Here is a 15253-nt window from a genome sequence, read left to right on the forward strand (position 1 = left end):
GTATAGGAAGTGAATAGAATATAACTAAGCAAAGCGACGCGCAGTGGAGATGATGGGTAAGCCGACTTTACTTTAGTCAAGCGTTAATCAATATTTATAGGCACACAAAAATAAGTCACAGACATGTGATGAGTAATGGGATAGGAAGTGAACACACCTACGTGCTCATATAAAAACAGTGATAATTGATAAGCGAATAATTAACATGGTCAAAATGTGACTCAAGTAGAATGAATAGATTGAGCTGTCCGAGAGCGAAAATAAGATATATGGGCTTAACATAATATCCGACACTACACTATTTGGGAGAACACATTGACACGTAATTTAGGGTATCCCATCTTGTGAATTTGATTTTCATAAAAATACAATATGTATTCCACTTGCTTTTCATTTCACATCAAACAGATAAATATGCACCAATATTTGTAGTGGAAATATGGGATTCATCTAGGTTCGATCCGCCTGCAAAACACTCAAATAAGAAATATGCATCTGCCTCATACTCGTTGGGATAATCCTGGACTCTATTTGAATTTTTTGCTTGTGCAAACTTCATGTCTATCTAAACCAGTTCTCTGACTACTTCGAGAGGACTTGCTATTCCGTCTGATTCATTAAACCACTGACTAGGGATTCTACTCAGCATACATTGGTTGTGAGAATATCCAACATCTGATACAATAATATCATATATGTGACCAGAATTCGCCTCATTCAGAACATATTTGTCACATTCATCAGAGAAATCACTAGAGAATTTGATTTTTTTCCAACATATTCCTCAAATTTACTGAAAATTTCATTAAAGTCTGCATGTATCAAAACTGCATCAGGTTTCCTATCATGATTAGATTCACCTAACATATTTTCCTCAGATTTGTGAGAAATGTCATCAGAAATATGTGAATCATTAGGGTAATTTATACCTGGTACAATAACATGAGAAATCGGATAAGAAGTTGATCGACTGGTAGCTTGTGTCTCACAATGATTCTGAGTTTCATTTAACTCTGGACTGTTATGTGGCTCTACACCGCTTTTCGAAGTCGTGGATAAAAATAAATGATCATTAGATACACTTAAATTACAATTACAAATTCTAGCATAAGTTGCAGCGAAACGAACCATAGTATTTGTAGTGTCAGTTATTATATTAAGCCCATATACCTTATTCTAGCTTTTGGACATCCTATTCTATTCATCCTACTTGAGCCATACTTTGACCTTGTTATTTATTCGCTTATCAATTTAGACTGTTTTTATATGAGCGTATACGTGTGTGCCCTTCTTATCCTATTAATCACATGTCTGTAGCTTTGTTTTGTCTGACTATAAATATTGAGTAACGCTAGACTAAAATGGAGTTGGCTTCCCAGCCATCGTGGATTAAATACGAGAATAGGCGATAACAATCATTTTATACGATCTTGGAGTCAGATCCACGGGCCACTAAATATTACAAACTAACTGAATGTATACAAGCTCATCACATTTAAAGCATTTAAAATTACGAAATACACATGAGTTGCATGGGTGAAACTTGCAACACAAAAAGCAGTTGTAGCGTGGAAATGAGTCGCGGCTGATTATGAACACCACTACAAGAAGAGCGCGTATCAGAAAATCAGAAGGCAGATGAAGGTTGTAACAAGGTTTATTCGTTGGCGATCTCGTGGTATCGAAATTATACCGAGATCGTGCCAAAGGAAATACAAGCGGAACCAATGGGCAAACGTGCGAGCGTACAAAGCCATAGTCAACGGAAGAATAATGGAGGAGTGATGGATGTCTTTAGTATAGTCAAACAAACGAGCACAGTAAAACAATCACCCGTACAATTGGTTACAGTAATAATTGTTTCCATTAAACCAATCGCGTTCTCTTGGTAAAAGTAGGTCACTACACATTTACCAAACTTATGCTCATCTTCGTGACCTGATTCGCAACTTCTCAATAAATTATCTGAATAATTTTGATGTTGGGGGGGGATGACCAATTTATTGTTCAATGGGAATTTGCTTAGTAGTTTAGTAAAATGTAACAATCATACATTTAGTACATCATTTGTATATCGTCTTTGAAGTATTTCTTACAAACCTCACAGTTCCTTCACTTCTGTTATGGTGGTATATACTACTTATATCTATCAACATAAGTAGCATACGCCACAAAAGAATTAAATGTAGTTCTGATAGAATGAATTCGGGTATGCATGTTTTTGTATGTTGTGTTTTGTTTTCGCTTTATTTATCCTAGCTGTAGCATTATTCACCTTTTCTCATTAATATAATATACTTTTCATCATGTATTGTTCATTAGATAGAATTACTAACTACCTATGTCTCTTATTTGTTTTTTAGACAGATTCATCCGTCTAGCTATATCAGAGTCTTGTTTGAAATGGAAAATTAGATAAACTTTGCATCTGATCAGTTAGAAGAGGTTTGGTGTAATAACTGTAACATCGAACATGGCTAGAATTATTTGAAAATCAGGAGGTATTTTTCTGCCAATAGCATACTGACATGATTTTATAAAATAGCTAACAATTCACAGTCATTCAAATTTACATTCGTAATTCAAATATCACTTTGCTTAGTTTGAAATATAATATAGTAATAATAAACACAGATAGACAGTGGTTAGCAGTGGAATCCAACCATTGCTCACCATATTGGTAATTAGAAGCAAATAGTAAAATGGTCAAAACCTATCGTATATCTGATCATTGGTGATTGTCAGCAATCCTAAATGAACGTTTGGTCCTCTAAAAGTGCTTATATTCATGTAGTGACATCCTTGGAGTACCCTGTAAAGCGAGCAAGACCCCCTTGAAGTAAACTATTTGCACAAGTAGTCAACTAATTTATGTTCACTAGTTAACCTAGCCGAAAATCTTTCGATACACGAATCCTTGGCATTTTGAAAAGATGAATATAATTACCATCATAACATTCGCGCTCTGGAACGAAGGTCCCGAGCTTGACTATCCCGTGAAAGGTCGTGGATATGTACCTCTGAGAAGTCCCGCATTAGAATGAATTGTCCGTCCAGTGATTACAGGTTCTCAATGGTTAGTTTAAGTACAAGGTTTATAACTAATAACCCAATAACCAGCTCAAATTCTAAATAACCTGTTTATCCAATCCTTTTGTCTACATCGTACAATCTATAGTTCAGTCAGTCTGCTCATTTGTTGGTTAGTTAATTGGGGATTAACCAGTCGTTTCTGATATCATTAACGTATAGGATACAGACAAAAATTAAAGAGACCTATTTACGCTTGAATTATTTTTATACTATAAAAATAGGAAATTTAAGAAGAAAAAAAGCATTATTGTTTAAATAAACTGGTTTATTTGTTTTCTGAACAAGATTTAAAGTGAAAATCTAGAAAAACAGAATTAATCTCATAATCCATACGATGCTACTCATATTTACCATACCTCAAAAGTTGAGTAAATGCACTAATCAATAAGGTCATTTGGCAAAAAACATTGTTCATTGAAAATTGTTCTCTACTTTTGTTTGTATTTGTTTAGTGGTTTGTAAAAAAATGTCTGTTATTCAGCTATCCAATTTTGTGTACATTTTAATTTATGGATTTCTTCTTGTATTCTGTTATTTAATTACTGTAATTCAATTGTGTTTACTACTTACATTTAATTAGTAGTTTGTGTGATATTTCTAAGATAAATGTTCATTATTATGCTGTAAATTGTTTTTGTAAATAAATTATTTCATTTAAACAAACAAGTTAAATGATCTGCTATTGATTGCTGAATTAAATAGCCTTTATACATTCAAGTTTTTCTGGAATCCATAATTTAGCGACCAAAATATTAGTAGAATTCGATGAACTATTTCGACTCCATGGTGGATTATCACGATGCCAACTTAAACTATGTCCAAGAAGAATTTGTTCAGACTGGTAATAGGGATCATTAATTGTTTTTGTTTTATCATTAGTATGAGAATGATCGTCAAAAATTCTTGTATCATCCCTTCGTCCCATCATCATTTCAAATACTTTATGGGGAGAAAATGTTCAAATAGAAAGTTAAATTATGAATTGATTATAATTTAAGAATGAAAGTGTATGAATTTACTTATATTATCCAAAATCTCATAAGCTAATCTCGTAGGTGTTTATTATCGAAAACGATTCATTATTTAAAGAAATAGAAAAACAGAATGTCCAAACTAATAGTTGTTAGTTATTCCATCAAAAATGGGCAAGTGAAATCAACATACTAATAGAACAATTACTAATATCATATGTACTTAGGTGCTAGTTTTTTAGAGATTTGTACTGTCTGGAGATATCGTTTGTCAGAATTTGACATCAGACAAATAGTTACTGAAAACCAGACTGTGTCAGGCATCTGTTTTTCCCTATATACAACTCTTTAGTGATCTTAAACAACTCATTAGTGGAAAATTAGCTCGACAGCGAAAGTGGGTAAATATTTTATTTTATCCTGAAATGACCACAGCTGTAGTTGTAGAGTAGGAATTCCGCATTCCATCTTAAGCATAGTCCCAGATGACCACCTTTGTGCAACTATGATCTGAGAGAAAATATTTATGTCAATGCGCGCTGATCTTTAATGACTCCATATTTTATATACTGAAACTATTTGGTAACCAATATATCAAAAAGTACTAGTTATAGACTAGAATAGCTTTCATATCACCTTAATCACTTGTATTTTGCTTACTGTAGTCCACATACTTGAAACCACCAAAAGAATAACAACTGAATTCAGGGTAATTCATAAATAAATATTATCATTTTTCGAATACCCTGTTTTAACAATAATGAATGTTTACAGGTAAACATAATGAGGGCTATCATTGTTAAGATTGGTATGGTTGATAGTTTTCAACACTTATGTCAATCAGACACTAGATTACCACAAATAATGGCATATATGGCAATATATTATAGTTACTGGTTAACATAAATGTGAAAACTATATTCTGTACACTTTGAATATGTTTATTTTGAATATGTGATCTCTGTAGATTTGTCAGTCATCACTTTCTAATTATGATGTAAGTGGAGAGATTAGAGCTGCCTGCAGTCGATCAAAGTTAAATATTTCATTTGCTATTCACCTAAATTGACCTGTGATGGATAAGAAAACCAAAAGTAACTCTTCTATATTTGCTTCTACGGATAATCATAGTCATCTTGAAAATAACGAATACATGGATTTCGTAGGTTGAACTCGTTTATTTCATAATAATTTCCGTCACAATTTTACCAAACTCCTTACTCAATATAAACATAGTAGTCTTCTCAGTTATTCTCAGCTACGTTTCAGTATGGCCCATAGATTTCAGACAAGTAATTATACTATTACACTTAGTATTATACATTCATCCTCAAATGTAATAAATTCATAGACCCTTTGAAAGCATGAAGAATGAAACAACTGCTTCATAATAGAACAACTGTATCCTCACTAGTACTTAGTCATGACCGCTCACAAGATCAAACTTATGGCCTTTAGATTTTATACCTATTATCATATCATCTAATCAGCGTTGGTAACAAATGTTTCGTATGTTCCGAATTCTGTCTCTACAATAATTCCCTAATTGATATCTACAAGATATTTTAATAAATTTTGTATGTTCATTTCATTGTACTTCCATCTTATTATACCTCATTTCGTTTTATACGTTTATTTTCATCGTAACCATAAAAAAAGGTAATCTTATTCTATCTAACCAATTAAACTTTTTGATTATACAAGAACAATTTAACATAAATGTTGGATGCCGACTCAATGGTCTAGGGGTTAATCATTCACGCTCAAGACCGATAGGTCCTATGTTCGAATCTCTCGAGGTGAGACCGTAGATGCGTACTGCTAAGGAATCCCATACTAGGACAAAACAGCTGTCTAATACTTCTTGGTTTTCCATGGTGATCTAGCTTTAATCGACTCATAAATTCAACTAATACAATTACTATACTACTCACAAAACCCCCCACTCCGAATATAAATGCTTAATATATTTAATAATTAACAATAAACAATTATCAATGAACTATTTTACATCATACAATAAAAACAACCTAAAATGTTAGTTAATTACTTATCATTTTGTATGAGATCAGAGAATAAAGAATAAACAAACGCAAGTAGTAAACCATTGTTTATACATCTTTAAATGTAATGAACTCATCATTAATTATGACAGATAACCTGCTGTTTATACACTGATAATCTTAATACTTTCTAAACTACTTAGACACTAAACTAAACTGCAACTGGACAATATGTATATACGATTAGTTTATCTAATGAATAAAAGCACAAAAATTGACATGACATGAATAATAAAAAAAAGGATCAAACTAATAATATGTTTACTGTGAATGATTACTGTAATCAAAGCATAATTAGTCCAACAGTGTTAGATGACCTTTCATTGAATATGTCTTGAAACTAAGTATAAAATAAATAAACAATACTATTAAGACAATAAAAAGGTAAGTCGTAATCAAATAATTACTGAAATCATTCATAGTCTGAACATTGAAAACAGTTGATGTTTTCTTCTTATTCATTAGTTTAAAATAAACAAACAAACAATTACAATCGCTTGATAAAAGTGTGAATTTATTGTAAAAACAAAAACAAAAAGAGCTTCATATGATTAGAATTATATGAGTTTGTTTTAAAAATTTAGAAAAGTTTCAGTAATTTTGAAAATATATCGTATTTATAAGTTATGATAGATAGTGGCTAACAGTGAAATCCAAGACGTGCGTTTCGTTCCACTTGAGACTCTTTAGTGGCCCGTGGATCTGACGACAAAAAGATTGTAGTGAATGTTTTTTATCGCCTATCCTCATATATAATCATCGAATTAAATCGCGCTAGTCAATAACGGAATTAGATAAGTCAAATAACGAGAATGGACTTGTGAATATATATATTTTGTATATAAAGTGAATGGAATAGAGAGAAAAGAAACGACGTAGAGTGGAGATGGCCGGTAAACCAACTCCCATTTACTTACTTACTTACGCCTGTTACTCCCAATGGAGCATAGGCCGCCGACCAGCATTCTCCAACCCACTCTGTCCTGGGCCTTCCCTTCTAGTTCCATCCAATTATTGTTCATTTTTCTCATGTCTATCTCCATTTCTCGGTGTAATGTGTTCTTTGGTCTTCCTCTTTTCCTTTGGCCTTGAGGACTCCATGTGAGGGCTTGTCTTGTGACACAGTTGGGTGCTTTCCTCAATATGTGTCCTATTCACTTCCAGCGCTTCTTCCTGATTTCTTCCTCCGCTGGAATCTGCTTTGTTCCCTCCCACAGTAGGTTGTTGCTGATAGTGTCTGGTCAACGGATCCGAAGTATTTTGCGTAGACAGCTGTTAATAAACACTTGTATCTTCTGGATGATGGCTTTCGTAGTTTTCCAGGTTTCTGCCCCATACAGTAGAACTCTCTTGACATTTGTATTGAAAATCCTGACCTTAGTGTTGGTTGACAGATGCTTTGAGTTCCAGATGTTCCTCAGTTGTAAATATGCTGCTCTTGCTTTGCCGATCCGCATCAGATCCACCCTGTTCATCAACTCCCACTTAACCAAGCGCTAATCAATATTTATAGTTACACGAAAGTAAGTTACAGACATGAGATGAGTAATGGGATAAGGAATGTACACACACCTACGCGCTCATATAAAAACAGTCAAGATTGATAAGCGAATAAATAACAAGGTCAGAATGTTACCCAAGTAGAATGAATGAAATGGTCTGTCCGAAACCTAGAATAAGATATATGGGTTTAACATAATAACCGACACTACAACTCTTAAGCTGGATGTACCTACATTTCAGAGTTGATATTCACTCTGAGACTCCAACTCATTACTATTCACTTCAAACGTCATCGCATTTGAAGATTTAAGTAAACAATACCAAGTGAATTTAAACTTCATCCCATCACATAAGCAACTGTCTATCAGGACTCAATAGCTATGTGTCCCAAAAGTGAATATCAACTGTGATATGCAGATACATCCAACTGATAAGTCCCAAATAGAACGAAACATGTGTTCTGATTTCCACTGCTAGTCACTATCAATCTTAACTTATTTATTTTATAATTTCAAAGCAGAATATCTCTATTTTTAGATCATTATCAATATTCTTTTCTATCGAAATATAAATACATCACAAGTAATACTTCTTATAACGAAACAGACCGATTTCATCTGTTGTTACAACTTTTTTTCACATAAGCAATATACATGTATATCGTTTCGTGATTTGTTTACCGTACACATGAACTAAGCTAATGGCTGATCATTTAAAATGATCTGATTACTAAATTACTTTAATTATTTAAATATAACATCTAACATTAGTTTATCAATAATAATTCATACATGTAAATACCTTTATGTTTTTGCATAAATATTAAGTAAAACGAAAGAAGAAACAAACAAACAATCCGGGTTCCAATCAATTATCATTTATATTTCTTTTATCTTTGAAATAACTGGACATATAAATTAAAAGAAAAGAAGACATAGTAACTATTAAAAAAAATTAATGATTGGCACATGGATATGAAATATCATTAGAGACAAATAAGCGGGATTTTTCGATCTTAGTAAGTTATTATTATTTTTTGGGAACTAAAGTAAATCCTAACAAGTAATCCTATGTAGATAGTAGTTAGTTAGATGTGTTCCAATTACCCACTTCCTAATAAATAGACCATAAGTAACATGCAAATCAAAATAATATTTATGATTGAATACATTTAATATGCATATACATATATAGTTAATAATTATTCAATGAGAGGTAATGTTTGTTTGTTTTTTTTGGACTTGGAAACACTCTCTAGGTACCCGTATAATGAAATAATTTTGATGAATAAGGATTAAATTACTCTAATATGATAATTATAGCAAAAAAATCTGTAATATATAATAATTATGTTTATTAGCATAGTTAAAGTGCATTGCTTTTTTTATAATGAGGTAGCACAAAAAGATGAATACTAACACTAGGTGACATGAAACATTGATAAGATTGTATACAACTAGTACATTTATACGAATATTGAGGTATTTGATTAAACATGTGGCTGATTAATGTTAGGTTTAATAAAGTTTAAATCATTTAATGAGGTTTGTAAGCCCCTAGTTACTGGAATATTTAAGGTATCTTTTAAGCTTTTTGCATTTAAAATGTGACAATTTTAATCGATATACTACTGAATCACTTTACGTATGTTAGTTATCAAATTAACAGAAAGTTATTCAACACAGTTATTCTTATTTTGTTTTAAAAAAAGTGTTATTAGATCTGATTCGGATTGAAGAAACGATAGTAAACCTTAGGAATCGTAATTAACTTTCTTAAAACAATGTAATCTCTCTATCTGGTGTGAACTGTCCAGTCTAATATCTAACTCTTTAATAGTCTAGTGTAATTGAGGTCATGAACTGATCAGTGTTAGACCACCAATAAAACCTGGAAGCACTAATTGGCCACTTCGTCCTAGTATCGGACTTCCTATCAGCATGCATCCTCGATCCCGCATTTGAGACTCGAATCCACGACCATACGTCATGTGCGCTTATGTTCAACACCTAGATCACTGAGCCGGCATCCAATGATGTTTATGTCTAATTTTAACCAATCTAAGACATTGTGCGACCATCTCACATCGTCTTACACTCGACACGGTTGAACTTCACTGGTCAATGGTTTCTTGCTGAAATTCCTAAGATTATTTCTCTAGATTATTGGTTTAACACTGATCCACTCAAGAACTCAATGAAACTCAACAATCTCCACAATCCTATACTGATAATAATCCAGTGGTTATGAAAAACTCTGATTGATCTTGATCACATAAATATGAGTTTAATTAAGTGCGATAACCACTTTACTTGATATCTTAAAATGTAACACGATAACAACTTATAATGGTTATAGTGATTCATTTACTATTTTCATCTGTTATTCTAAGCTTGATCTTAACATGTATGAGATTATTCTTTGAAAAGATCATTAATCAACCAATTCACTCTGATCAATCTAACCTTCTACTTTCAAAATAATATTTTATATCCTTGAAATAATATTGATTGAAATATGGTTCATTTTTTGTTACTATTTAATAAGTAGATCGGGGTAAGAGAATGCTTACATACACTGCTTTACAGAATTTGGGGCTGAAACTTGGAGAACTACTACAACCAAAATCAAGAAGGTACAAGTATTTATAAATAGTTGTCTACGCAAGATATTCAACATCCATTGGCCAGATACCACCATCAACAGCCTAATGTGGGAGAGAACAAACCAGGTTCCAGATGAAGGAAAACATTAGGAAAAGACGATGGAAATGGATAGGATATACATTATGCAAATCATCAAACTGCATCACGAGACAAGCCCTAACTTGGAATCCTGAAGGGAAACGGAAAAGAGGAAGGCCAAAGAACATATTACGTCGGTAAATAGAAGCATATATGAAAAGGATGAATAGGAACTGGAAAGAGCTGGAAAGGATTGCCCAGGACAGGGTTGGATGGAGAATGCTGGTGAGCAGCCTATGCTCCTCCACGAGGAGTAACAGGCACAAGTAAGTAAGTTTACAGAATTACTTTTATGAATCAGAATAATAATAATCAATTGATTTAATAACCAAAAAACAGTTAGCTTTAAATAACAAGAAATCACTTACATTTTTTAGGTAAATTTAAAATAATCTTCCTTTCTCTATTCATCTTACTTTCATCTTTTAAATTATAATTTGAATTAAGTTTATTCATTGTAAATGAACAATTCGATTGTAATCGATCATGTTTTAAATGACCAGAATATATAGATGACATTTTTGTGAATGATGTAGAATGGAATAGATTTTTCTTAATCAAAATATTATTTTCATCATTTTCCATTGGAACATCTTCATTACAATTTTCATCTTCATCATTATCATTATCATCAACATAATCATTATGATTTGAATTTGTATCAGAATTTGTATTGATATCTTTCCAAGTTATTTCATCTTTTGAATGAGATTGAATAATTTCTTGTAAGAAATGTATATAACCAATTGCTAATCTAAGTGTATCTACTTTAGATAAACGTTTCTCATAGGGTAATGTTGGTATATGGGATCTTAAACCTTTGTTTATTTTGTTTTTAAGAAAAAAAAAGAAAAACAAGAAAACATTTTATTCATTTAGATTGAATAATTGCTTATGATAATTAACTATATACATAGATAGGTTGATAAATGCTTAATATATAATATTTATTTGAGTCTTTTCATTGATCTTTACGACTGTAATTGATCAGTAGCCAAGTGGATAACGTAATGATGTTTGAAGTGAACGGTACCGGGTTTTAGTCCTGGAGTGAATATCATCAACTCTGAAATGCAGGTACATCCATCTGACGAGTCCCACGAGTCCACTGTTATATGATTATTGATTTAAAGAATGGGTTTTTTGTAAACTATCCATTTAGTTAAACACCTATTTAAACAAATGAGTTTCTATATATTCTAAGAAATAATTTGCCTTTATCTTGTTAGTGTTTATTATGAAAATGTATATTCAACAGTGAAAACATCTGATGTTGAGTTAATCAAAATGTCACTAAGCTTTTGTTGAACTGTTTCAAGTACGAAAAATTAGCTGCAGTTATTGATACTCGCTCTTTTCTGTTACTCATGAACAGTCAACAAATATGTTCCATGTTGTTATATTGAAATAGAATCTTAGTAACAAGCTGACTAGTGAGATACACAATAAACGTGGTTTAACTATCTATCCTATTGAGTTATCTGTATTATTGTTGCAAAAATTCATGTTTAATTAATAATTGATAAGACTTAAAATGTTTGATAAAATTGTGATATAAACACAATTAGTCTATTTAAACGAAAAATGTATATGAGCACACAAATACGCCTAATGTTGACATATAATAGCTCGATTATTTCTATTTACTTATCACAACAGTATAACTAAATATATTCTGAAGAAGTGACTTACATGAAGTCACGAAACATCAGAAATACAATTTTTTCTACTCATTAGGATATAACAAAACATATATTTATTATTTACATATTTCCAGAGGAGTTTGGTGGATATCATAGTGATTTAATAGTTGAGATCATGAGTCAGTTGAAGCTAGACCACCATGGAAAACCTAGAAGTACTGGACGGCCGTTTTGTCCTAGTATGGAACTCCTCAACCGAACGCATCTACGATCTCGCCTCGAGAGATTTGAACCCACGACTTATCACTCTCGCGCGCAAGCGCCTAACCACTGGGCCACTAAGCCACCATCCAACAGTGTTAATGTCTAACTTCAACTAATCTATGAAATTGAGCCACTATTCACCATTGTCATCAGTACTTCGAAGTTTTTCATGGTGGTCTAACTTCAACTGACTCATGAATTCAACTATTAAATTTACATATTTGTTTTAAAAATATTTAAAACAATTAGTCCCTCTGATAAACTTCGTCTTCTCATTGCATTATTGAAATTTAAAAATATTTACTTGACAGTTCACCCCTTCCCCACCTTACTTCATTATAATTGGTACATGTAAAATTACCTTTCAAAAAAAGGGTGGGGGAGTATTTTTGTTTTACTTATATGTATAGATGGAATGAATGTTAACTTTTATTCATTCAATTTTTTTTATTTTTTAATCAATGTAACCGAATAGTTCATCTTTTTTTCTCTCTTTAGAAACATCTGTCATCCTGTTTTCTTTTTCTCTTGTCTTATGATTTAAACAGTTTTACTTTGTCACAACAACAACAACAACGAAAAAAAGGTGAAAATGTTACACATTTTAGAATAGAAGTTACGTTTATTTATTATTTATCTATAAAACGATTAGTATCAATTCAGAAAAGAAGAAACAAAAAACAACCGGTAATGTTTACATTATCAACTAATTTGGCTAACCTTCAAATGCTTTATTAATTGATTGCATTCGTCTACGTTCACGCATATTCGCTGCTTGTCTTTGAAATGAATGTAAATTATGATTCTTTAAACGTCCAGTTTTCCTTATATTCATAATTTTAATACGATTTGATCGATATAATAATTTATTATTTGATCTTATTGTAGATAATGATCTTATTCTATTATGTATATTAGTAGTAGTATTAGTAGTAGTATCATTACTATTGAATGAAATACTTGAACCATTTGATGATTCATTATCTAAATCATATAAGAATTCATTAGAATTATCATAATTTCTATTATTATTATTATTATTATTATTATTATTCATTAAGATATTTGATTGTATCAAGTTTGTATTGAATGGTAATATAATATTATGATTATGTTTCATATCATTATGAAGAGATTTCAATAGATTTGTATTGAGATATCTACTATTACTATCATAATCATTATCATTAAGATGACTACTATTATTACTATCAGTAGTATTAGTATTATTATTATTGTTATTAAATACTGAACTCGACCATGTATTGTAATCGATTGGTGTACATTGATGATGATCAAGCGTATAGTTTGAAGAATTACATAATTGTATTGTATTAGAATCAATTACTTCAGAATTGAAATATTTGTCATTTAAATTAAATGATTCGTTATTTGATTCGAGATTAAAATTACTTAAAGGTAATTTAGATATTAATTTATGTGTTGTCAAGTTAATAGACTGTTGTATAGGTGTAATGAATGACTGATTCATATTATGTGTGGTTAATTGTTGTTGTTGCTGTTGTGTTTGATTTGTCCAATATTGTTTAATATTATTAGTAGTATTAGTAGTATTTGTAGAAGTGGTAATCATTTCATTATGATAATTATCCATAATAGGTGTAAACCAATGTTGAATAGAATTACGTAGAATTGAAACTGGTAAAGATTTAGCATCGAATGTCACTGTAAATTAAAATGTATGATATATAGTTACTAAATTATATCATGGTTAATACTATTAAGTACTGTTAAAAATTAATGGTATTCTCTATTGTGATTTTAACTCCGCCTGTAGCTCTTATAGGGTTGCCGCCGGTCCCAAGCCCGGGTAAAGGAGGAGGGTTGGGCATGGGGTTAGCGTACCCATCCCGTAGAAAACTAACTCGCTAAAAAACGCTTACCAGAAAAAATAATCCAAACCATTTTAACTCTGCCCTGGGAGTTAGAAGGTCTTCATTTAGAAGAATTATGACCCTTCATGGTGAAAGCCGAGTTCCTTCGGAAGCCACGAGGCCGATGCCCCTTCTAACAACCAGAGCAAAAATTTTTATAGGTACATGGAACGTTCGAACAATGTGGGAAACCGGGAAGACCAGTCAAATATCAATGGAAATGAGGAGATACAACTTAGCAGTACTGGGAATCAGCGAAACTCACTGGACCCAAGCTGGACAGAAAAGGTTAGCTACGGGAGAGATGCTGCTATACTCCGGTCACGAAGAGGAAAATGCTCCACACACTCAGGGAGTCGCTCTTATGCTGTCCAAAGTAGCACGAAATGCACTTGTAGGATGGGAATCTCACGGATCCAGAATCATCAAAGCATCATTCAAAACAAAGAAGGAGGGGATCACAATGAATATTATCCAATGTTATGCACCCACCAATGATAGCAACGACGAAATCGAAGATCAATTCTACGAGCGGCTGCAGTCAGTGATAGAGAAATGCCCAAGAAAGGACCTAACTATTCTAATGGGAGATCTAAATGCCAAAGTCGGAATAGACAACACTGGATATGAAGATATTATGGGACGACATGGACTGGGAGAGGGAAAATAAAATGGGGAAAGATTTGCAAATTTGTGTGCATTCAACAAATTGGTCATAGGAGGCACAATATTTCCACACAAGCGTATACACAAGGCTACATGGATCTCACCGGACCACACTACAGAGAACCAAATAGATCATATTTGCATCAACAAAAAATTCCGAAGGACAATGGAAGATGTGAGAACCAGGAGAGGTGCTGACGTAGCTTCAGATCACCACCTAGTTGTAGCCAATTTGAAACTGAAGCTAAAAAAGAACTGGACAAGTGGACAAACAGCAATACAAAGGTTCAATACAGCCTTCCTTCGAGATACTGTCAAACTCAATGAATTCAAGATAGCTCTCAACAACAGGTTCCAAGCCTTACGAGATCTACTGAAAGAAGAAGAAACTACTATGGAGGACAACTGGAA

The 15253-nt window shown here is 32.3% G+C and overlaps 1 protein-coding gene across 1 annotated transcript; it reads right to left on the minus strand.

Annotated features, from left to right (window-relative positions):
• Window positions 1–3787: 3787 nt before the first annotated feature.
• Window positions 3788–13896, minus strand: PTF1A (Pancreas transcription factor 1 subunit alpha; the record flags this gene model as incomplete). The annotated part of the gene is made up of 3 exons (XM_051219063.1): window positions 3788–4032; window positions 10743–11192; window positions 13002–13896. 3 exons carry the CDS (start codon window positions 13894–13896, stop codon window positions 3788–3790), a joined length of 1590 nt encoding a protein of 529 aa, XP_051069833.1.
• Window positions 13897–15253: the final 1357 nt, after the last annotated feature.

Source organism: Schistosoma haematobium, chromosome 3 (genome assembly GCF_000699445.3).
Source record: "Schistosoma haematobium chromosome 3, whole genome shotgun sequence".
NCBI classification, from domain to species: Eukaryota; Metazoa; Platyhelminthes; class Trematoda; order Strigeidida; family Schistosomatidae; genus Schistosoma; species Schistosoma haematobium.